General features: G+C 41.4%; 9 protein-coding genes across 12 annotated transcripts in view; 5 read left to right on the top strand and 4 right to left on the bottom strand.

Moving 5' to 3' along the window:
* Nucleotides 1–179: 179 nt before the first annotated feature.
* LOC108066787 (uncharacterized) lies at nt 180–639 on the top strand. The gene is made up of 2 exons (XM_017155473.3): nt 180–457; nt 518–639. Exons 1-2 carry the CDS (start codon nt 231–233, stop codon nt 558–560), a joined length of 270 nt encoding a protein of 89 aa, XP_017010962.3. The 5' UTR covers nt 180–230; the 3' UTR covers nt 561–639.
* On the bottom strand, nt 475–4,482 carry LOC108066784 (LMBR1 domain-containing protein 2 homolog). The gene is made up of 3 exons (XM_017155467.2): nt 4,312–4,482; nt 1,851–3,179; nt 475–1,235 (listed from the first exon to the last, which is right to left on the bottom strand). The coding sequence occupies exons 1-3, from the start codon at nt 4,480–4,482 to the stop codon at nt 648–650; spliced, it is 2,088 nt and encodes a 695-aa protein (XP_017010956.2). The 3' UTR covers nt 475–647.
* Nucleotides 4,483–4,593: 111 nt separating this feature from the next.
* Nucleotides 4,594–5,154, bottom strand: BBIP1 (BBSome interacting protein 1). The gene has a single exon (XM_017155474.3). It carries the CDS (start codon nt 4,819–4,821, stop codon nt 4,594–4,596), a length of 228 nt encoding a protein of 75 aa, XP_017010963.1. The 5' UTR covers nt 4,822–5,154.
* Nucleotides 5,155–8,181: 3,027 nt separating this feature from the next.
* LOC108066793 (golgin-45) lies at nt 8,182–9,767 on the top strand. Its single transcript, XM_017155479.3, has 2 exons — nt 8,182–9,468; nt 9,538–9,767. Exons 1-2 carry the CDS (start codon nt 8,275–8,277, stop codon nt 9,679–9,681), a joined length of 1,338 nt encoding a protein of 445 aa, XP_017010968.2. The 5' UTR covers nt 8,182–8,274; the 3' UTR covers nt 9,682–9,767.
* On the bottom strand, nt 9,686–10,802 carry LOC108066794 (omega-amidase NIT2). Its single transcript, XM_017155480.3, has 2 exons — nt 10,666–10,802; nt 9,686–10,610 (listed from the first exon to the last, which is right to left on the bottom strand). Exons 1-2 carry the CDS (start codon nt 10,682–10,684, stop codon nt 9,778–9,780), a joined length of 852 nt encoding a protein of 283 aa, XP_017010969.2. The 5' UTR covers nt 10,685–10,802; the 3' UTR covers nt 9,686–9,777.
* Nucleotides 10,803–11,363: 561 nt separating this feature from the next.
* Nucleotides 11,364–12,008, top strand: RpL34b (Ribosomal protein L34b). Its single transcript, XM_017155434.2, has 2 exons — nt 11,364–11,444; nt 11,500–12,008. The coding sequence occupies exons 1-2, from the start codon at nt 11,380–11,382 to the stop codon at nt 11,939–11,941; spliced, it is 507 nt and encodes a 168-aa protein (XP_017010923.2). The 5' UTR covers nt 11,364–11,379; the 3' UTR covers nt 11,942–12,008.
* Nucleotides 12,009–12,697: 689 nt separating this feature from the next.
* Nucleotides 12,698–13,262, top strand: LOC108066772 (protein FMC1 homolog). Its single transcript, XM_044396300.2, has 2 exons — nt 12,698–12,819; nt 12,876–13,262. Exon 2 carries the CDS (start codon nt 12,877–12,879, stop codon nt 13,180–13,182), a length of 306 nt encoding a protein of 101 aa, XP_044252235.1. The 5' UTR covers nt 12,698–12,819; nt 12,876; the 3' UTR covers nt 13,183–13,262.
* Or85f (Odorant receptor 85f) lies at nt 12,884–15,836 on the bottom strand. Its single transcript, XM_017155435.3, has 4 exons — nt 14,967–15,836; nt 13,606–13,807; nt 13,394–13,549; nt 12,884–13,336 (listed from the first exon to the last, which is right to left on the bottom strand). The coding sequence occupies exons 1-4, from the start codon at nt 15,731–15,733 to the stop codon at nt 13,283–13,285; spliced, it is 1,179 nt and encodes a 392-aa protein (XP_017010924.2). The 5' UTR covers nt 15,734–15,836; the 3' UTR covers nt 12,884–13,282.
* Nucleotides 15,837–19,738: 3,902 nt separating this feature from the next.
* The window catches only part of FER (tyrosine-protein kinase Fer), a 32,457-nt gene continuing 29,168 nt past the window's right edge, over nt 19,739–23,027 (top strand). For all 4 annotated transcript variants that reach the window (XM_044396276.2, XM_044396275.2, XM_044396273.2 and 1 more), the window contains exons 1-2: nt 19,739–20,012; nt 21,474–21,705. In XM_044396276.2, the coding sequence (XP_044252211.1) occupies nt 21,510–21,705 (196 nt within the window). In that variant the 5' untranslated portion in view covers nt 19,739–20,012; nt 21,474–21,509. The remainder of the gene's footprint in view (nt 20,013–21,473; nt 21,706–23,027) is intronic.

Below are 23,027 nucleotides of genomic sequence, written 5' to 3'. Positions count from 1 at the left end.
ATATAAATGTATTAAAAATATGTTTGTACATAATTATTTCAGTTTTCTTATAGAAAATAATACATAATTATAAAAGTAATACATGAAAATAAAACTTGGTAAGGAATGGTTTTGATTGGGTGGCAATCCTTGAAGCAGTGACATTTGACATTGCATAATTGTCAAATAAATCTATCAAGTTTTTTCAGATAATCGAAAGTCAGGTGTGCAATTTAAGTAGATATCATACCATGCATCCGTCCAGTACTCCGGTTACCTCACGCTGTGGCTTTCTGCGCAGTCGCAAGCGCATTAATCCGCATCCCATATCGCAACTTATTACGCTGCCAAAGGCAGAAAAAGGAGAAAAGCTTTCCAAGGTTGATTTAGAGAACGCCAGCTCGAATCCCGAGGATATCAACCACTCAATGGATCCTGACACCTCGCCAAAATTGAAATCCCAGGACATCGGAAAAAGGTAGAGCCGTTCAAACATCCTCTCTAGTGGTTTATTCAATCGAATATCGTACATACATAGGTGTGAAGGAACAGCAGCAGCAGTGGCAGCAGGAAATACTTAAGCACAAACGAAATACAAACTATGGAACATTGCAGACATTGAGATACTCGGTTGCGAAGTTAAATAAAGAGATATCCATATTTCGAGCCTAGACATCGTCGAAGAGACCTCGGGGCGGCGGTCCCACAATGCGGCCATCTTGCTCCGCCTCGTAGTCGGGGTCCCGGAATCCCACCTGCACCTGGGTGCTCACTCCGAACCGGTCGTTGATCTCCTCGGACAGGGAACGTGGCACTCCCAGTGCCGAGGAGGAGGCCACCGCCGCGTAGTCAAAGCTGCCGTCGCCATCGCGCAGCAGCCCGTCGGCGGGAGTCCGACTGCTGGTCAGACCACCGGCTCCGCCACTCCGGTATTTGCTTAAGTAATCGCTGCCCAGAACCTGGTCCGTTCGATTGAAGTCGCGTCTCCTGGCCATCGCCTCCTCGGCACGCTGGCGCCTTCGCTTTTCACGCGCTATAAGATCCTTGCCCTCCTGCACCAGCTCGGTGGCAATCGTTTCGTTCTGCAGGAACTGCTGGAAGCCGAGGGCATTCAGGGCCCGACTCCCGAGACTAAACCAGGTGGCCAGGCAAAAGGCCAGCATGCACATCGGAAAGTAGATGTTGAAGCCATTCGAAATGATGCCAATGACGTCCATGTGGCCCATGATCTGCGTGTAGACCGTCTCCATAATGCGCTGGGGATAATTAGTTATTAGTTTTTGTAGTTTTTGAGGAATACTTAATAGTTACTAGAGCCCTGCATGAATGGATTCAATGAATTTGGAGTTTTTTTGTTTTATATGAAAGAATTAATTAGAATTTTGAGTTTTTTAGAATTGAATGAATTGGAATTTTGAGTTTAATAGAATTGAATGAAATAATTCGAAATAATTCAAACGACAATTTCTTTTGAAGAAGAAAGAGCCATAATTATGTGATTAAATCTGCCTAAATTTTATTTACTAAGCAGTTAACATTGTTTTGTTCAAAATATTCCACTTTTTGTTCTCAAAAGCACAACAAAATCTGGAAAATTCAAAAAATTCATAAAAATTAACCATTCATTCAATTCGAAATGAATTAGAAAAACATTCTATTTATTTCACATAGAATTGAATTAAACAAATCAGAAAACACAAAAAAAAATTTGGCAAATTCAAAAAAATCATAAAAATTAATATTCTATTCGAAATGAATTAGAAAAACATTAAATTTATTTCCCGTACAATTGAATTAAACAAATCAGAAATATCATTGCATACTATGATAAAACAAAAATTGTATGATTCACGCAGGGCTCTAGTACTTACATTAGGAATAATGTGCGTGTCCATGTGGATGAGACCCAGGAAGTTCAGACACATGGGGGGCGTCAGACGGCAGAGGAGCATGCCGCTGAAGATGAGGCTGTGCTCGTTGGTCTGGTGGTGCGGTGCCAGGTAGTACAGATTCAGGAAGCGAATCCTCAGTATCGTGGAGTAGGTGCAGTAGAAGAAGTAGCAGAGGACGACCATAGAAAACAACTCGATGGTGAAGAAGTCGTAGCTCTCCTTGGCCACGTAAATCACGTTGGCGAAGATGGAGAGCACGGGGCGGCGGCTAAAGAAGGTCAGCTCGCTCCACACCACCATGGCGGACATGGTGGCGGTGAGGACGCACATGGTCTTCAAAAACGGGGCCTTCAGCAGGCACTCCCAGTACCACTGCAGCGTGGCACTGTAGCAGATCCTCTCCAGCTGCGTGCGCTGGCGCGGAAACTCCGACTTGAAGCGTCGCTCCGAGGAGTGAATATTCCTGGCCACATCCTCCAGGTGCAGCACCGTCTGCACCTGCACGCTCCACAGCGCTTCGGTGCGCTGCAGCGTTTGCAGCGATTTGATTACCTGCTTGTGAATGCGAACCAGCGCCTTCTCCGAGGGCAAGATGGTGGAGCTAGTGGCTCCCATGCCGCTGCCGCCGGTGCGCGCGAAGTTGCGGCTCGCCCGCTCCTGCAGCTCGATGGGCACCTTGCGCAGGATGGTCTCCAGGCAGGGGCGCAGTTCGTGATTGTTCGGTATGACCCGGCTGAGGCCTTGCAGCGACTCCAGAATGTCGTCCACATGCTCCTCGGCCTCCGCCTTCTCGGTGCTCAGCTTGGCCGCCTTGAAGTAGGCGTATTGCAGCGCGAGTCCCGGCTTGGCATTGTTCCACAGTGACCTAGGCACCTCCACCAGGGCGTAGCCGAGCAGCAGGATAAGCAGGAAGAGGCCCCAGGTGTTTGAAGCCGACGAGGCGATTGCCTTCAGTTTTTGCCAGTCCAGAGACTCTCCTTTGACTGCTATATAAATGAGGAGTACGCCGCAAATGAACAGGTAGGATCCGTAGTAGATGGCATTCTCGATGAGCGCCGACTTGAGTTTGCCCTTGACCGTAAAGTCGCCTGCCTTGAGGTACGACTGCATCAGCGGCATGATCAACCAGGTGAGGAACTGCGAGCTCCAGTAGATAATGCGCCACAGGTTGGGGAACACCGAGGCTGGGACCATGCCCCACGGCTCCTGGCACTGCGACGGCGGGGCCAAAGTAGTGGCCGCCGACGAATTGGTCGCATTTGGGGCTGGCGTCGGTCGGTGCTCCTCTTCGCACTGACGGTAAAGGGTCTGAAATGTATATAATACAATTTAGTTATTCATATCCGTTAGCCATTAAAAAATATGTTGGTTTTTATGTAGCTATAAAATGAGAAATAGTATTCCCAGAACCACAATTCTAACTAGAGCCCTGCGTGAATCATTCAATTTTGGATTTATCATAGTATGCCATAAAATTTCTGATTTGTTTAATTCAATTCTATGTGAAATTATTTGAATGTTTTTCTAATTCATTTCGAATTGAATGAATGAATGAAACATTTTTATGAATATTTTGAATTTGCCAGATTTTTTCTGTGCTATCTTTTGAGAACAAAAAGTAGAACATTTTTAACTGCTCAGTAAAAAAAATTCAGGCAGATTTAATCACAAAATAGTGGCCCTTTCTTCTTCAAAAGAAATTGTTGTTTGAATTATTTCGGAATTCATGCCATTCATTCATTCCATTCTATTAAACTCAAAATTCAAATTCATTCAATTCTATTAAACTCAAAATTCTAATTAATTCATTCATATAAAACAAAAAATTGAAAATAGTTAATTGAATCCATTCATGCAGGGCTCTAGTGAGAAAGAGTATTCCCAGAACCACAATTCCAACGCCTTGGAGACTTTTGCATGCTTTGTTCTAGTTTAAAGGTGATTCATTCAAAGATAAGAAGTTCCAAACCAAAATCAATGCAGGAATCAATGTCTAGGGGCTTTAGATAAAAAATAATTAAATTCTGTTCTCACTCTAGAAACAAAAGAATGAGTTTTGCTTAAACCACAACTACATATCGTATTGACAAATAAAAAATATTTTATATATAAAATTGTGTTGTCTTGGAAATGTTTACTTAAAAAACCCCTCTTTTAAATGATTAAAACGTGTTTTAAAATAATTTCACCCTAATGGGGACTCTGAATCGGTTGTTATTATAATTTAGCGTATATAATTACTTAGCAATATGTATGTTGCTATTGAAAATTGTATTTTACGTTAGACTATTAAGTTAAAAACAACCCTAATAGAAAACGGAAATACCAGGATCGAATGTCACAGGACTGCAAGGGTGTTTAAAATTACACCATATGGTTAAGTGGTCAGAAGTATACAAAGTATAGTATAGCAGCTTTAGAGCTCCACATCTCAACTCACCGATGTCACGTCCAGCGGAATGGTGAATACAATCAGGAAGGAGAAGCACCAGGCGGTCAGCACGGACAAGGTGACCAGGATGTGCTGACGTGGTATGTTTCCATAGCGGTACAGTGAGATGCTGGCCAGGAATAGGGCGGCCACAATGCCGAAGGTCAGTAGGTAGGCCATGCTGCCAAATCCCAATCCTAATCCTACTGCTGCAGTGCTCTAAGTGTGCTTCTTGTGCTTTTCAGTGGGTGTGCTTGTGACGACTGTGATTTCGAAACTAAGGACTATAGTTCATAGCGAGCCAGTGGGCTCCGTGGACTTCTGCTGGTGGCGCTTCTTCTGCAATTGCCGGGCGGTGTCCCGATGCATTTCCTCCAGACGTTCCAGCGCCTGCGTCTTCAGCGGCATCAGATGTGGCCGGCAGAAAAGCAGCTCCGTCTTGTGCTCGAAAAACAATTTTCCGGTTGTGGGCTCAATCAGATCGATTTTCTGCAGCACCTCGGGCTCCACAGCGGACATCCTTCGGCGATGCACGGCGGGCGGGCAGGGGGCGTGGCCGGGGTGCTTGGGGGTCGGCAGGAGCGGTCTCTTCGTATCGCCGGTACCAGGTAAACCCCTTATTTGCAGCCTCGTCGTATTTATTTGTTTTATTTTGCCAATAAATATATGGTGCCAATTTAGTGTGACCGTAGACGGGATGTGGCTAAAAACCGAAACTCAACGTTACACCAGTGATGCCAGAGAAATGAGTAACTAGCCATTTTGGCTAGAGCCAAAGTGATAGAAGTTTAAAAAAAAAATTAAAAAGAGTGAATGGTTAAATAATAAACATTGAATATGTTTCGCAAGTTCTGGAAAGTAGAGTAACAGCTTTTAAAAAAATGTTAAAGTAAAAACAAAATACAATACCTTTCCTGTTCATCCAGTCCATTGCCCTATTGAAGGAGATTTGCATCTGTGCTGGAACCTTATTGATAACCCACCGGATTATAAATGCCGGCGTATACAGGGTAATACATACATACATCGTCAAAGTTTAAGAGATTACGAATTTGTACCAACCACAATATATTCAAAATTTGGCATAGTTTAGTTATTTTCTATCGCTCAGAATGGTTACATTGAAAGTTCTGATGCTCTTGATCGTAATCCTGCTGAGCCTTGGTCAGCTTTTGGCTGCTCCTTGGCCTCCAAGTATGTATTTCATAATTAATATTAATATTTTCCCCTACATTTCTTACAGTAGTATACCTATGTAATATCAATATTAATCAATTTATTTGTTTATTAGGAGGTTGCACCTGGTGTGAACCCGATGAATATGAAGATTACTGATGATGATTTTCTTAAAAACTAATGGAGGACACTGCCAAAAGCTTACATATATGTACACAAATAGCTATACAAACATAAATATCAAAGCAGTGAATAAAGTTCTATAAAAAGCTCAAAGTTGTTGATATTATGCTATTTATTTAAACCCAGGACCAAAATGCACAGATCTGATGGCAGATTGCTCAATAACCTTTTTGATAACCCACCGCAAATATGGTCATTGACCTTGGAATACATCGTCAAAGTTTAAGAGATTACGCATTTGTCCCATCCACTATAATTCAACAATATATTTAAAATTCGGAATCGTTTAGTTATTTTCCATCGTTCAGAATGGTTACATTGAAAGTTCTGCTGAGCCTTGGCCAGCTTTTGGCCGGCCGTTGGCCTCCACGTACATATGTATTTCATAATTAATATTTTCCCCTACATTTCTTCTAGTACTATATCTAATTAAATTTATTAGAATAAAATGATTAATTACAATATTATTAATTTTACCATATACATTTATTTATACCTAATAGGTCCTTGCACCCTTTGCCACCGTGGGGAATGTGATTAGGACGATGACAACTAATGGGGGACACTGCATACAGTTTATATAAATGTACACTAATAGCTATACAAACATGAAGATCAAAGCACTGAATAAAGTTTAATAAAAAGCTTAAAGTTGATTTAATATTATCATATTACCTATAACCAGCACAAAAATACATGGATCCTGAATACAATTAAATTTCATCCTAGAGTAAAGAACTCTGAAAAATTGTTCCTAGATACTTGTTTCGTATACCTTGCAGTCAAAGTTCAAAAGATTAAGATTAAGAATTAATCTGCTTAATAAATACAGAAACCCAGAATCGGTCAGTTAAATTCTATCGTTCAAAAAATTCTGATGCTCTTGATCGTAATCCTGCTGAGCCTTGGCCAGATTTTGGCCGCCTCTTGGCCACCAGGTATGTATTACATATTTAACATCAATATTTTCCACTACATTTCTTCCAGTACTATATGTCATTTTGATTAATAAAATAAAATGATTAAATACAATATTATTAATTTGACCAATTTATTTGTTTATTAGGAGGTTGCTCCAGGTGTAATTACCCCGATGATGATGATTAAGACTGATGATGATTAACAACTAATAAAGGACACTGCATAAAGTTTATATAAATGTACACAAATAGCGCCATGCCTCTCGTACGCTCACAGTCGTTTTTAAGGATTTTTAAGCAAGAGAGAACGCTATAGACTATCAGATACCCGTTACTCATCTAAAAGGTGTGCGAAAGAGTTGGAGATATAAACTTTGATCAGGCATAACTTTTTAACAAATGGTCAGATTTGAAAAATTTATACTTCTCCGAAATCTTTAAAAACGTGGGCGCTAGTCACATTTTAAAATCGTTTGTGGGCGTGGCGCTTGGCTGAACTTGCGCTGCGTAGGAAGCCCAAGAATATTTGTGGGTAATCTCAACTTTCTAGCTTTTGTATTTTCCGAGATCTCAGCGTTCATACAGACGGACAGACACACATGTCTAGATCGACTCGGCTAGTGATCCTGAAGAAGAATATATATACTTTATGGAGTCGGAAACGCATTCTTCTACCTGTTATATACTTTTGCACGAATACAATTACCTTTTACTCTACGAATAACTAAAAAGTATTTTTTGTTATTTTAAATTTGGTGTTTATACTTACATACTTATGTGCTGGGATAATGATGTGTCTTTTATGTTTATTTATTTTTCGCATAGAAGATTGCTGATAGCACAGCGGTCAATCACCTTATTGATAACCCACCGCATTTTAAATGCCGGCGTATACAGTGTAATACATACATCGTCAAAGTTAAGAGATTACCAATTTGTGCCATCCACAATATACTTTAAATTCGGCAACGTTTATTTATATTCCATCGTTCAGAATGGTTACATTGAAAGTTCTGATGCTCCTGATCATAATCCTGCTGAGCCTTGGTCAGCTTTTGGCCTCCCCTTGGCCTCCACGTATGTATCTCATAATTAATAATAATATATAGTATATACGGGGGTGTCACAGAAATTATTTCCAACCGAAATCCGTTAAAGTTCTTACGTGCATCAATGCAAAATCCAACCGTCTTCGGTTGGAAGAGATTTCTGTGACACCCCTGATAGTAGTTTATTCAATAAAATAAAATGATTAAATACAATATTATTAATTTTACCAATTTATTTGTTTATTAGGTGGTATGTGCTCCCTTTGCCGCGGAGTCCATGGGGAAGATTATTATTATCATTGCTGTTAATAATGTTCGAGTTTATTACTTTACTTATAACCAGGAGCAGCAATACATGGATCCTAAATAATATTAAATACCTGACTAAAATAAACAATTCTGAAAAACGTGACTAGCACATTACAAAATAAATTTAACTTGTAGTGCTAGGAATTTAAATTAAAATAAATAAATGTATGATAATAATAAAAATTGTACCTAACTCCTAGGTACTTATTTCGTACACCTTTGCAGCGAGTTGGCAGCCCTCGGTCAATGTTTTTGTTTTGCTGGCACAGCCAGAGAAATTCTTGAATTTAATTTCGAAAATTTAGTTTGGCCTGGCCAGGAAAGGACTGTCAAGAATGGATGCGGAGGGCAGTGACACAGTAGCTAGGGTGGACAAGTCCCCGGATTGTCGCACCAGTGGCGATGGCATGGAGCAGCCGGAAAGCGGCGGAGCAACGAAAACAGAGAGTGAAATCCAGGCGAGTGCTGATGTGGACATTAAGGTCAAGAGGCCCCAATTGTCGCGAAAGGACAGTGCCATTGTCCAGGAGGCTGTCATGGGCAGGAAGACTTCCACTGGCGGTGTCCACGCCTCCACTCTGCCCCTTCCCGGCCTGCACACACTCTACAGGCGACCCGAAATCGTTACCCGCAGCTTGGCGCCCGTGCTGCCCAAGGGGGAACTGGTCCAGATGAGGCCACGATTGGTCACCACCCACCCAGAAACCCTGCCCGAGCACAAGAAGACCAAGGCCCCCAAGTTCGTGCCCTTTGAGCCCTATCCGGGTGCGGTGAATCCCATGATCTCGGAGCCAACGAACAAACACAAAGTCCATCGGGACAAGAACAACCTGGATATTGCCGTGCTGGTGGATCAGGTGTCCACGCTGCGCACCCAGGAATTGGACACGGAGCCAAAGGAAAGCCAGTCGGTGGGCAACCAGGAGCTAATCTCACTGCAGGAGGAGCTGGCCAAGGTGCGCGAGGAGCGGAATTACTTCCAGGCCCAGTACAAGTTCCAAACGCAGGTCAACAGCGAACTGAAGAGCCTGCTGGTGGCCTCCGTGGGCGAGGATCTGCAGACGCGGGTCAATCTGCTCACCGAGGACAAGCTGCAGCTGGCCAGAGCTCTCCTGGACACCGCCAACAACCTGACCACCCACACCGAGCAGATTGAGTTCCTGGCCGGGCAATGTGAGGTCTGGCGATCCAAATTCCTGGCCAGCAGCGTTATGGTCGAGGAGCTAGCCCGCTGGAAGGCCGATCTCACCCAAAAGAACCAGCTGCTCAACGAGTCCACGAAGCAACTGCTGCACGCCACCCATCAGATCCGCGAGATTCAGCTGGACATGCTCAAGCAGCTCAAGTTCCTGGCCAAGATTCGCTTCCTCAACCTGCCCGCCACCGATGTGATCAGCCTGAGTGCCGAGAATCTGAATATCCTGCAACGCATGGTCCTGCACACGGGCGTGGGCATTCCCGAAGAGACTCTGAAGCTGTCCAGCGCCAGCACAAGTCCACTTTGCGAGGCGGAAAAGTATGCAGTTAGGGTGGGTATTGAGTAATTCTTTAATTTTTTAATTTTCATTAATTAATTCCTTTGTTTGTCTCCCCAAAAGGCCCTGGAATTCATTAGTCAGCCCTTGATGGCCACCGATGAAGCCATACGAGCTCTTTTCGACCAGGCGCAGCGGCCCCACTATGTGCAATCAGCCGCGGAGGTGGCTCCCACCGATATTCAACAAGCAGATAAACAGCAATAGTTCGTCAATATTAGGTCTAATAAATTTTATATACATACAATCAATCAACAAACATAAATGCAAATGGGAAAAGATTCTGAAAGGGTTTTCAATCCCTTACTTGGTCTTCCTTTCGGTGGCATACAGATCCAGGCGTCGTTGGCCAAAGACGGGAATCTGCTGGCGCACTTGCTCCACCAGGGAAAAGTCGATGTCGGCCACCACAGTTTCCTCGCCTTCGGTGGCACTTTGCTGCACCTTGGCCCAGGGATCCACCACCATGGAATGACCGTAGGCCACATACTCGGCGTTAGGATCCCTCGCCGGCGAAGTGGTGACCACAAACAACTGATTGTCATTGGCACGAGCTCGCTGCAGGAGCTCCCAGTGCAGAGGACCCGTGGTCATGTTGAAGGCAGCCGGATAGATAATCATCTCGCAGCCTGCGTTGCGATACAGCCTGGCCATCTCCTCGAATCGGATGTCGTAGCAGATGCCGATGCCCAGCTTGTGGCCATCGATGTCGATGGTGGTGAATTGATTGCCTGCGGAGAGCGTTTCCGATTCCTTGAAGCGAATGCCGCCCTTGACGTCGATGTCGAAGAGGTGCATCTTGCGGTGCTTGGCCACCAGGTCACCGGTGGGCGACCAGACGGTGCAGGTGTTGTAGATGGCATCGTTCTCGCCCAGTTCCGGAATGGTTCCGCCGACGATGTAGACCTGGTGCTTCTTGGCCAAACTGGAGAGCTGCTGCGAGGTGTAGCCATCGGGAATGGTCTCGGAATACTCCCGGAAGTACTTGGTGCCGTAGGGAGCGTTGAAGCACTCGGGCAAAGTGATCAATCGAGGGCTGTGCTCCTTGACCGCCGCCTCTATTTTGCTGGCGGCATTTTGGACATTGGCCACCTTGTCCTTGGAGCCCCTCAGTTGCAGTAGCACCAGTCGCATGACTATCAGAGCAGGAATATTTAATTAGAACTCCTCTAGGGCAGAAGAAATACTTACTTTTGCTGGCTTTGTTCATTTTGCTGCAATTAAATGTTATCTGTTTGCGGTTTGATAACAGTTTGCACCACAAAACAAACCAACAACAGGTGATGGCAGGGGCGCAGTAAAGGGGTTCCAAAATGTATTTTTTTTAGTAAATTATTGCCTTTTGTTTTTGGCTATTAGCTGAACAAAACATTTTATTTTAATTTTTTATTTTTTTATTTTTTGTTTTAATAAACTATAAATGAAAATCTCGTTGTAATACCATATAAGTTGGATAAAAAAACTTTAAAATAAAACTAAATTAAAAAATTATACTCAATAAAAAAAACTACACATTTAAATAGCTGTAAGTAAGATTTTATATTCACAAATACGTTTAATTTTACATAAAAACCCCCTCTAAGCCCCTGTTTCTAGCGCAATCTGGCAAGGCCTTCAGTGCTGGAAAGTGCCGCACAGCCGCAGCGCAGCCAAGTTCACGTCGCTCGGCCGCAGGGTTGCCACCTTTCTTTCTAGTTTCGTCTCTTTGAGGTATGCACGTGTTCAATTTACAATTTCACAGAAATTCGCCGCAATGTGTGAATTACCCCGTGAAATATACCCCCAAATGCAGCCAAGGCTGCGCCCCAACCAGTGATACACCAAACTAATAATGATTTTCCACGCTTTTGCATATGTAACCGAAACCAACGCGCTGCCCCGACCAACAGCAACAACAACAGCAAAATGGTCCAACGTCTGACGCTCCGGAGACGCCTGTCCTACAACACACGCTCCAACAAGCGCCGCATGTGAGTAGCCGACTATAATCCTCCGATCCAGTGTATATAATCCCCGATCTTACAGTGTTCGCACGCCCGGTGGCCGTCTGGTTTACCAGTATGTGAAGAAGAACAAGACCGTGCCCCGTTGCGGCCAGTGCAAGGAGAAGTTGAAGGGCATCACCCCCTCCCGCCCCAGCGAGCGCCCCAGGATGTCCAAGCGCCTGAAGACCGTCTCGAGGACCTACGGAGGAGTCCTCTGCCACAGCTGCCTGCGCGAGCGCATCGTGCGCGCCTTCCTCATCGAGGAGCAGAAGATCGTGAAGGCCCTGAAGAGCCAGCGCGAGGCGCTCGTGAAGCCCGTGAAGGCGCCCAAGGCCAAGCCCGATCCCAAGAAGAAGCCAGCTGCCGGAGCCAAGGGCACCAAAGCCGGTGCCGGCAAGGTCTCCAAGGCTGGTCCCGGCGGCAAGGGAGCCGCTGGCAAGAAGCCCGGCCAGAAGCCAGCCGCCGGCAAGCCCAGGAAGTGAACAGCCCAAGCTACGAGTTCGGTGTACTGCTAAATAACTTTTAAAATAAATTGTTTTTCCATCCGGATTTGTTGCGTTGACTTCTTATTGGAGGTATAGTGAAAATGTTTTGCCAATTAGCTCTAGTGATCCAATTTGTACTTCGAAGTGCAAATGAGAAGATATTTGTTTTTAGGGTTTTTGCTTATCCAATCCCAAATATGCAAATATTTATTAAAAGGACACCTTTTGTATTTTCACATTTTTATTTCCAATAAGTATCTTACATATTTATTTTTAATAATTGTTTTCCCAATTAGCCCTAGTAATTCAATTGGTACTTCGAATTGCAAATGAGATAAGATTTGTTTTTAGGGTTTTTGCTTATCCTATCTTAAATATGCAAATATTTATCAAAAGGACGCTTTGTATTTTCACATTTTTATTTCCAATAAGTATTTTACATTATTATTTTATTTTATTATTTTTAATAATTTTCGATAACCCAATTGTTAGGATAGCCCCTACAGAAATTGTAGAATCAAATAAACAAAATGGCTAGTGTAGAGGTGGCTGAAATTAAAAAGATTCTTAAAAAAAACTCTTCGTAAAGTATTAAAGAAAAATATAGATTTTATTGTTATACATTTTAGGCGTAATTCTATTGTTAACGAAAACTGGAATTAAATTCAAAAGTCTTCAGTGCAACCTATTTACTTTTATATAAAATATTTTGTACTATTTAAATGTGTTCGTTCAAAAAAAATACAATTAACTTTTAGTTCATTGCTCATAGTGCTCACTGTATTTAAATGTTTTGACAAGCGAAAGCGACCAGGTGGCAACGCCCAGACAACAGCTGTTCGGCCGAAACACTTCGAATATTCTTGGAAAATCACGTAAGTAGCCGTTTGTTTGGTTTTTCTTTAAACTACAATGGTTATTTCTTATCCAGGATGTCGGGAACTAAGGTGCTGCGCTCCCTGCTCCACGAACTGCGACAGGCTTCTCCGAATGGCTGCATCAAGGACTCCCTAGCGGCGCGCTACGTTTTGGCGCAATACAAGAAGCACTCGACGACGGAACAGCAAGTGTGCAAGGCCCGCAATGAAGCCACCTTCCTGGGCCAGACGTACTTGACCTACTTGACCAGCCAGCGGCAGTACCTGGAGCTCTACAAGGAGTTCCACGGGAGGGGCGAGAGATCCGTAAGGGACACCGCCGATTTGGTGGGCTTCAAGCTGCCCTCGGATCCCAAGTGATCATGATCTAGGTCTAGAATCCAGATCTAGTTATGTAGTTACTAGCGTAGTGCGATTAAAGCGTGGCTAATGTTGCAAAATCCGTGCCTTTAATTGCCTCCTACTGAATCATCTGCCTGAGCATGGTTATAACGCGGTAAGTAAAGCTCATCAGCTGAAGGAAGAAGGGGAATATTTATCACCTCAAGACGGTTATCATACAATATCCTACCTGCTTAAACGTATCCAGCGATATGGGCAGGTAACCCATGGCACTCAATTCCACGGGCTGTTGTGCCCTTATAATGATTATCAACAGGTACTTCTTGTAAGCTATAGAGGCGTTGTGAAAATCATGATTGTACACGGCATGGGCCACCTCAGCACTCTGCAAGGAATGTCATATGGTTAATGGGCAAACTTAGGATCCTTGCAATAACCCACCAAATCCAGGACTTGCTGACCGTAATAGCACACCAAGTACACCTGCATGACCGAAGTCCCGATGAAAATCACATAGGTACAGCCCTCCAATGAGACTCCCTGAAGCAGGGTGTATACCGCCACTGTACAGAGAACCGATGCGGTGGTCAGCAGGCTCAGCAGCAGCGATCCTCCAAAAATGTCATTCAGATCATTTTGCATACTGTTAAGGAATATTAAGAAAAATTATACCGAATAATCCTATCTTTTCTGCTAATAATTTCCACTTAATTAATTTAGAAACCTACTTTTAAATTAAAAGAAGCTACATATATAGAACATTAAAAGCCATTTTAAGTCCTTAAAATGTCCTTGGACATGGTCGTGTCGTAACTCATATGAAAGGTATTGACTCAAAGATCAATCCTGTTTTTATACCCTTGTAGAGGGTATTATAATTTCAGTCAGATGTTTGCAACGCAGTGAAGGAGACGTTTCCGACCACATAAAGTATATATATTCTTGATCAGCACCAATAGCCGAGTCTATCTAGCCATGTCCGTCTGTCCGTCTGTCCGTCTGTCCGTCTGTCCGTCTGTCCGTCTGTCCGTCTGTCCGTTTCTATGCGAACTAGTCTCTCAGTTTTAAAGCTATCGCGATGAAACTTTCCCGAAGGTCTTCTTTCTATTGCAGGTAGTACATATGTCGGAGCCAGCCGGATCGGACCACTATATCTTAAGGCTCCCAATCAAATATAAGAAAATTCATTGTAACTTTGTAGGAAGTAGGCGTTTTGATTCTTGACTACTTAAAAACAAAATTGAAATAAATCGAAACGCTGAATCTGGAATCCCTGGAACTGCACCGAGTGAGTATTCTTTCATCTACAAGGGTATATAAGCTTCGGCTGGCCGAAGGTAGCTTCCTTTCTTGTTATATTTTTGCAATATACCCATTTATTTTCAATTTATATAATAAAAATTGGAGAAAAAGACTTATTTTCAATTTATATAATAAAAATTGGAAAATAAGACTTCTAAAATAAAAATTGAAAATAAATGGGTATATTGCAAAAATATAAAAACAGGATTGATTTTTTAAGGACATTTTAAGGACTTAAAATGGCTTTTAATGTTCTATATATGTAAGTTGGAGAATAAGACTTATTTTCAATTTTTATTATAAAAATTGGAGAATAATACTTATTTTCAATTTATATTATAAAAATTTAAAATAAGACTTATTTTGCAATATTTATATTTATATAAAATAATATATATTTTATATTATTGATGTAATAATCGAAATAATTATTATTTTATAATTTTTATTTTAAAAATCATAATAATTACGATCCCTGCTTTTAATTATATTTCACTTACCTGACCAGATAAACTTGCTTGTCCACAATTCTCGCCAGGAATTGTCTATCCTCATGATCATTCTCCACACTCGGCGTGTGATCCTCCAGCGATTGTATAATGTTCCTGAAGTGAAGATTAATCTGCTCCTGAAAGTAAATCAGCCAGATATCTGCGCCAATGTTCGAGATGACCATTTGGGTGCTGTGCAACCACTCCAGAGCATAAATGCCCAAGTAGATCCAAACCGAATGCTTTTCGGGATCAAAAATAAAGTAGGGATAGCAATGCATGTAGGCAAATCCATGATTGGTGTAATAAGATATTATTGATGTAATAATCGGTCCGATGACCACCATTATCGACGAGCCAATGTAGATAATAACCAAGTATATGAACGATTTTGACCAGTAGTGATCATTCACCCGATGATACAGCCTGTCCGGCGTGGTCTTCGGATATAGTCGGGCCAGTTTGGAGTTCAGAGTTTGGATGGCAACGCGTTGCAAGGTGGTGGCGTACTTGGTGTCCGAGTTGATCACATAGGTGACCAGCGTACTATATCGCATGATCAGCGGTACATTGTCAATGGTCTTTGCCTCAACCATTCGAAATATCATGAATCCCACGCAGATGCTGTGGCTGGCGAGGCAAAGGAAGCGAAATACTCGGAACAGAATCCTCCGGGATCGGGTCTTCGGAGTGCCCAGCATATCGTAACCCATCAACCAAAAAACCATTGTGGGAAACCGAGCGAAATCCTCGTAGCTGTACTGCACTGGCTCCATTTTGAAGGTGTTCTGTGGCTAGTTTTGCTCAAGGAGGTGGTATTTATAGGGTCTAGGTCCTGTGAGAGTGGTTTGCGGTTTTGTAATAATAATAGAAGGGATAACGTGTCTGTGGACAATTAAGTTAGGCGTTGAAAAGCTTAAATTATTAATATTCCTGGTCTAAACTTAATATACAACTATTAAATTTTTTTGCAGTCTTTGAATTTTGTCAGTACGTCATAAATAATTTTTTTTGACTTTAAAATTTTATTTATGCCTAATGACGTGTGAATTCTTAGAAATTAATTATTTAACATATGTACATTGTACAATATGTATAAGCCTTTCAGTGCATGGCAAAGAGCAGACAATAAAGAGACACATGAAATAAAATTAACATTAATTAAGATCAATTGAGGGATACGCAGAATCAAAGTTGCAATAACCAAGGCGAATTGGGTTATTGCCTTTTATGAACGTACATAAGTTTATATACTCGTATAAGGGCTCCAAAAGTCAGATATACATTGACATTTGAGTGACAAAACCATTTTCAAGGTAATTAACTACGAGAATTCCTTGTGGTTTCACACCTTTGCCAGCTTTTAGCCGTACCTCATTTGAACTTTAAGGCGAAAATGGGGAAAATGACAATAATAGAAGCTGAGGGTAAATGTAACATGTTTTCCAAGTCTTTACGGCTTCTCTGGCTTTAATAGTTTTTATTAAGTGGGACCTAAATTTAATTCGACTTCGGTTATTAACACTCGAGCAGTCAGTTTCTGTGCCCATTCCCGCACTTGCCCATAAAAATATGTACGCATAATAATGCCGTTTGACTGGGAGAAGCAACCACTTTGGTCACTTTGCTTGCACTTAATAATTTCCATAAATGAGCTCCTCAGTTTTCTTGGGCGTGTTTACCGTTTCATTGTTGCTGCACTTGTCTGTGTTGCTGCTTTTGTTGTTGACATACATGAAATTCTTGCACACAGCAACAAATTGGCATGGGAGTCGTCGTTCGCTCTATAGCTTCTATCCGACTTCTGACTGGAATGCTAAGCAGCAAGGAGCTGTCTGGCCATCATCGTGGCATCTGACATTGCAGCAACCTTTTAACTCAAAGGTGTTATCCCTAGTTGTTAAATATTTTAAGTGGGTTCTGAAACAGAGCGTCCTTTCTATGAATAACTAAGGGATTCTAATACAGATTTCCGGGCACTAAAATTCTAAAACTTATTCAAGATAAGTCTGTCCGTATATACGCTGAGATCTTGGAAACTACAAAAGCTAGAAGGTTGAGATTTTCCACATTTCATTTTATTTCAGCCGAGCGCCACGCCCCCTCTAACGCCCACAATCGCCCACTAACAAATTTAAAATGTGTCTAGCTCCCACACCTTTAAAGATTTCCGAGAAGTATACATGTAATTTTGTTGTGTATACTTATACCTATCGAAATGTAGAAGACATTTTTCAAATCGGACCATTCAATAAAAAGTTATAAGCAATCAAAAAAATGCTATATATCCATCTCCCTCGCACTCCCTTTAGCCGAGTGACGGGTATTAGATAGTCGGGACAACAACCCGACTATAGCGCTCTCTCTTGTCTTAGATATAATAAAGCCTAAAGGTAGCTCAACGAATCTCTTGCCAAATGCATTTCTTAGATACAAGATACTCATAACTCCGATCTGCATTGCTCAATGTATCTTAATGGTTTTGTTTTGATTTTATTGCTTCATTCTAACCCACCAACTATTCATTTATTGCCCTCACACAATTGCACAATTTCCAAGTCGGTCATCCATTGTTTGTCGACTTTTTATTTCCGAACCCATCTGGCTGAGCAGGCCATATAAACCGATAGATATATGCGAGTTCAGACCCATGTTGAACTTCTCTCATCAATTTTACTACTGTCTTACACTGCATATGTAATTTATTCATTAGTTTCAATTGGCCGCCAACTGTTGCCTCCCAATTTTCTTGTGTTCTTCGAAGGCAGCTGAAACTGAAGCCCCCCACACGTATATATATTATAGCCACCGAAGAATTGCACTTGCAAAAGCAACTCAAACATTAATGGGACATTTCGAGAGATTTATGTGAGGCAACTATGCGTCACAATAGGCAAATGTCTGCTTAAATTAGAAGCAGACATTTAGGCCGCCTCTCTACTATAGTTGGTCCAATTCTTCGAGCGGGATGAGGGATGAGGAACCTGCTGTGTAAGTAAGCAAATAAAAAGGGAAAAATATCCTGGTCATCGGGACACCGGAAGGTGCCTGGTGTCGCTATCGCCGTCTCACTAAATACTTTATGAGGCTGAGGCGCCTTTGTAAATCTTCTTTTTTTTCCCGTCTGGCTCCAACCAAAATAAACACAGCAAACTGGGAATCCCGGGAAACAGATCCGGTGCATAGACAACGGGCAAACACCCCAAAACCCAAAAGAAAACACAAAGTGAACAACAACGGGGAGATGAATGGCTGGCGAAACAAAGAGCACGCAGAGAGTTCGAAATGGGCAACAGGCTGGCAGAAGAGACGTCTGGCCTGGTCGGGTGCGAAGTATTATGGCCAAGAGGTGGCGGAGGTGGCACACCATTTGCCCGGCAATCAAATCAATGGTCAGGGGTTTTGTCCTCCAACGCGGGCAGCATTAATCGGCATAAAGTACAATATCTCATCCCCCTTTAAAAGTACCGATGCGATTTCAATATCCATTATTCAGTGGGTGGTGGGGGTGGTGGATTATAGAGTGGATTGGCCACACACCAAAAGAAAAATATTATAAATTTAAGGTGTTATCTCCTAGAAAATTTTAATTGTATAAAACATTATAATTTCAGATTTTCGATTGCTTTTTAAATCTATACTTTAAATCTATGATGTTTTAGATTCAAGAAAGATTTAATTTTTCAAGATCTGTAGAGTTATAGAGCAAGTATGTTTGAGTATCGTTAAAAACACAGTTTAAAAGCCTTTTGATCTGGGATACATCTTTCGATGGCCTTTAAATATCCAATTAAAGCTCAGGAATTTTTTTAATTGGCTAATATTTTTTTCCGTGCATTGAAGTAAAGGACTTTCCAAACACTGTTTGCATTATGCGCAGAACAGACCCATCTCTGACCACAAGGACTACATAGCTTTTGTTTTGGTTACATTTCAGCTGCTTCCGTTTCCAAAGCGACCGTAGATCCTGGCAGCTGTCGTCCGAAGGACCCGAACCTGTGTAATTAATAGTGCGGAAATTTGGTAATTCTCCGATTACAACAGTCATTGCCGTCTGTCTGGCTCAGTGATACCAAAGAACAAATCCAGGACTAGAACAGGGAAAAACAAAAAAAAAGTACAATAAGGGCACACGTTTGTATACTTTTAGTGGAAGGTTAAGAAATGTGTGTATTTAGACGGAAATTAATTTTTCTTCTGTTTGATATTTCCAAAAAAAATTAAAAACTATTGTTCTTTAGTGTCATTTTTGTATAATTTGTTTTTTATATAAAGCTTACTTAAGGCTAAATCTATAAGCAAACTATGGTCTTTATCTCGTAATCAAAATTTAATATTGTACTGTAATATGCTAATCAAGATTTAAAAAAATTTAAAAAGAAAAACTTTAATATAAAATCTTTTACAGAAATTACCAGTCATTTCATTCAATTTTTTCCTATTTTACTTTGTTTTATTGGCACAGTTTTATCCCCATTATAAAAGTTATTTCTTAGAAATAAGGCATATTTGCCTCCAAAATGGGCACGAAAATAATGGGAACGGCAAAAGTCAGCCATCATAACTAATCCCTTGGTGAACCCACTATTAAACGTCGACTGCCCTATGTGGGCTTTTATTTTAGAGAATGTTTGCTGGGTGTTTGGCAACCGGTTCTCCTGCCCGTTCTCTCTCTCTCCCAGTTTCTCAATTTCTCTGTTTTTCTCGCAGCACTCGCGTTGCTCATTCGCCGCATCGGCCCGAGTATTTGGCTTTATGCCGGCGCTCAGTTCCCGCTGAACATCCGAGGCGAACGGTTCGCTGCGTTTGGGCCTGGTTTTAATATTATTTCCCGATTCTGTTCGATCCGATACTCGGTGCCGTGCTCCATTCGCCATTTCCGAGCTACCGAGCCATGTGAAGTGCAGCCATCTCGCGAGGCCTAAGAAATTATAATTCGTCGTCGCTGATAAAGCCTTTGACACGATAACGATCCATACTTAATTATGAGTGTGCCAAGAACTGTGCTCTGATTACGCAAATTGCAAGTGAAATCCGTTGGCAAAAAAATCAGCGGTAAATGTGGTTCCCGTATAAAAATAATATTTATTCCGTGATCACCTCTGAAAATGTTATTTACATTTTTAATTTATATAACGGTGGTGTTGCTACTCTCCTTATAGCTGTTGTTGTTGTTGTTGTTGCTGTTCTGGTTCTGTTGGCTGGGGATGCTCCCCTAGTTGCCTGCCTAACCCGTTTATGTTTTACTCGACTTGGCCAACTGCACACGCACGTACAGACAATGCATCAAGTTGCTGTTCTGGCGCATCCATGGAATGCACAGAAAGAAAAGGGACATCAAAAAAATCAATTTAAATATGACATAAAATAATCGAAATAATTTAAATTCAGATTCAAATTTATAAAAATGTGTAGTATTTAAAAGTTATTCACTTAAAATATTTAAAATACATCATTATTAAATTCTGGATGACCAGGAAATATCATTCATCTGCTCCTAATATTATTCACAAGTGAAAATGGAATGAGATCTGATTGTTCTTTATCTTCGTGCATCTTTAAAAAATGTTTAGTATTTTAAAGTTATTCAATTAAAATATAGAAAAAACTCATTATTAAATTCTGGCTGCCTAAGAAATACCATTCATCTGCTTTTAACATTATTCACAAATGAAATTGATATGAAAACTGATTTGATTTGATATCCAAGATGCTCTTTTTTCTCGTGTATCTTTAAGATACACGTACTTGCCGCACACACCTTCTGTCGCTGTGTTTCCTTATTGACTTCGCCCCTGCCTCATGCCCCTCCCCCTCCTCCCTTGGGGCAATGTTTATTTTTGTTTGCTCGCCCAGCAAGCGGGAAAAACAAGTTTTTTTCTTTGAAACCAAAACAACAAACCAACAACAACCACAGCAGCAGGAGCACCGCGGCAACTGCGCCGCAACTCTTGGCTCGCTTTTGCTTTGGAAAATACTTGGGGAAAAGTTCAAGTGAAGACAACTGTTGCATTCAAAATACCACAGAGAAATAGGAGGAAAAAAATAAATAAATATACACATTTATGTGCAAGTGTCGGGTGTTGGGTGAGAGCGGAAAATGCGTTAATTAGCGGATAAAAAGTATATGCCAGTGACTCGAATTAAGTCGTTAATCAAAAGCCGCGACCAGATCGTGTGTAATTAGCAAATGTCGTGACATATGCAAGCAAAGCGGAAAAAACCGAAGAAATGTCAACGCATGTGAAAGTTTATTTTGGAAAAAAAAACCCAAAAAACAAAAAGAGTGTGTGTGCGACATAAATAATTAATTTTGAGTGAGGCGATAAAGAGCAACGCCAGCGAAACCCCCCAAAAAATTGCCATGCAACAAGTGTTTGCCATATGTCCGCTATGTTTTTTCTTGTGTTTTTTGCGTAATTCCGCTCTCCCCAAAGAACGCACGACTACTCTTTAAGTCTGAAGCCACGATAACAACCGTTCTGATCTGAATCATCGTAAATATATATCTCACAGTGAGCCGGGACCCAAATAGGGAGTATCGAGACCAAGATGGGCTTCTCATCGGCCCTGCAGAGTCGGGCCGCCCATGAGGCGCTGATCGTTCGCCAGGATGCCGAACTCCGGCTTATGGAGACCATGAAGAGATCCATCCAGATGAAGGCCAAGTGCGACAAGGAATACGCAATCAGCCTGACAGCTGTGGCCCAGCAGGGTCTCAAAATCGATCGGGCTGACGAAATGCAAGGTAAGACACGCGATTCGCACCCAATTGCACCCGATAAGATTGCACCATCAATTATTTGGTTAATGATACCCGACCAAGTGTCATTCTGATAAGGAACTCTTTTATTTAGGTTTCTACGAATTAACTTACTTTAAAGCAACGAACTTTAGACCATATAAAAACAAAGATTTTTGGCAAAAATGATTTTTTATAATCGTTCAACAAATAAGTGGTTCGTTTAATAGTTGTGTTTCTGAAGTAATCCAGATATTTTTTGTGCTGAAGAAAATCACTTGTTAAAATTCTCTTAAAATTCTGATAAATGTTATTCATTGTTTGTTTGTTTTAATCTTAAGCTAAAAATATTTATTATCAAGCACGCATTAAGCTTATAATAAAAACATTTTAAATTGTGTTGAAATAATTACAAACTTTGAATGTAAAATAGGAACTTAAAAATGTTTGTAAATATAAATCGATTCATAGGTAGTTTTTAATAGGTAACGCTTATCACATTTCGAAGGATTTTTCCTGAATTGACTTTAATATAATTTTTTCCATATCCCTTGATTTCCAAAACCAAAGAATTTCTTTTTAAGATTATTTTTAAATTCATGTTCTAACAGTATTAAAAAATGTAATTTTTTTAGAGCCCCCTTATATTCTAGAGAAAAATGAGTAGTCCAACTCAAAATAGCTTTTACTTGCTAAGAGAACATATGTTCGAAAAAATCATATATATAGCTAAATGGGCTGAGTATTGTAGTGAGATGCTCGAACTTCATTGACCTTTTGGGCATTACTCACAATATTTGCTGGGTGGCCAGTGCGGTTACAGCATTCACCATCACCATATCATCCATTAGTCAGGGTAAATGTCCGGCAGTTATAAGGCAAGTGTCGATAAGCTGGTGGATGGTACGATGACAGTGTTAATAGCCTCCATGGCGTCAATGGGATGAAAGCAAGGGAAAATATCTTATCGTAAGGGTGGAGAATAAATTGCCGTCCCTTCCTGAATTCTCGTTTGGTGTGAATTTTGGCAGAGCTAAGGAAACTGGCGAGTAGTGGCTATCGCGTGACTCGATCGCATTGCCAAGTGAATAATACGCGTTAGGTTCTATTTCAAACGACTTGAGATAATCGCCAGACAAGCAAATCGTTTTCAACTACCGTCCACTGGGTGGCATCGGCATCGCCATCGTCATCCGGCGGCCAGGACTCGGACTTGGGGCAAATTGGCCTGGCCAAGCTCATCAAAGTGTCGACAAAGTGCAGCTGTCTTGCTCCCCTAGAACACATGAAATTGCTATAATTTGCAGTCAGTGTCAGTGTTTTATTTT

Source organism: Drosophila takahashii, chromosome 3R, assembly GCF_030179915.1.
Source record: "Drosophila takahashii strain IR98-3 E-12201 chromosome 3R, DtakHiC1v2, whole genome shotgun sequence".
Classification (NCBI taxonomy): domain Eukaryota; kingdom Metazoa; phylum Arthropoda; class Insecta; order Diptera; family Drosophilidae; genus Drosophila; species Drosophila takahashii.
The sequence above is the reverse complement of the archived record's forward strand: the minus strand, read 5'-3'. Positions and strand labels throughout refer to the sequence as shown.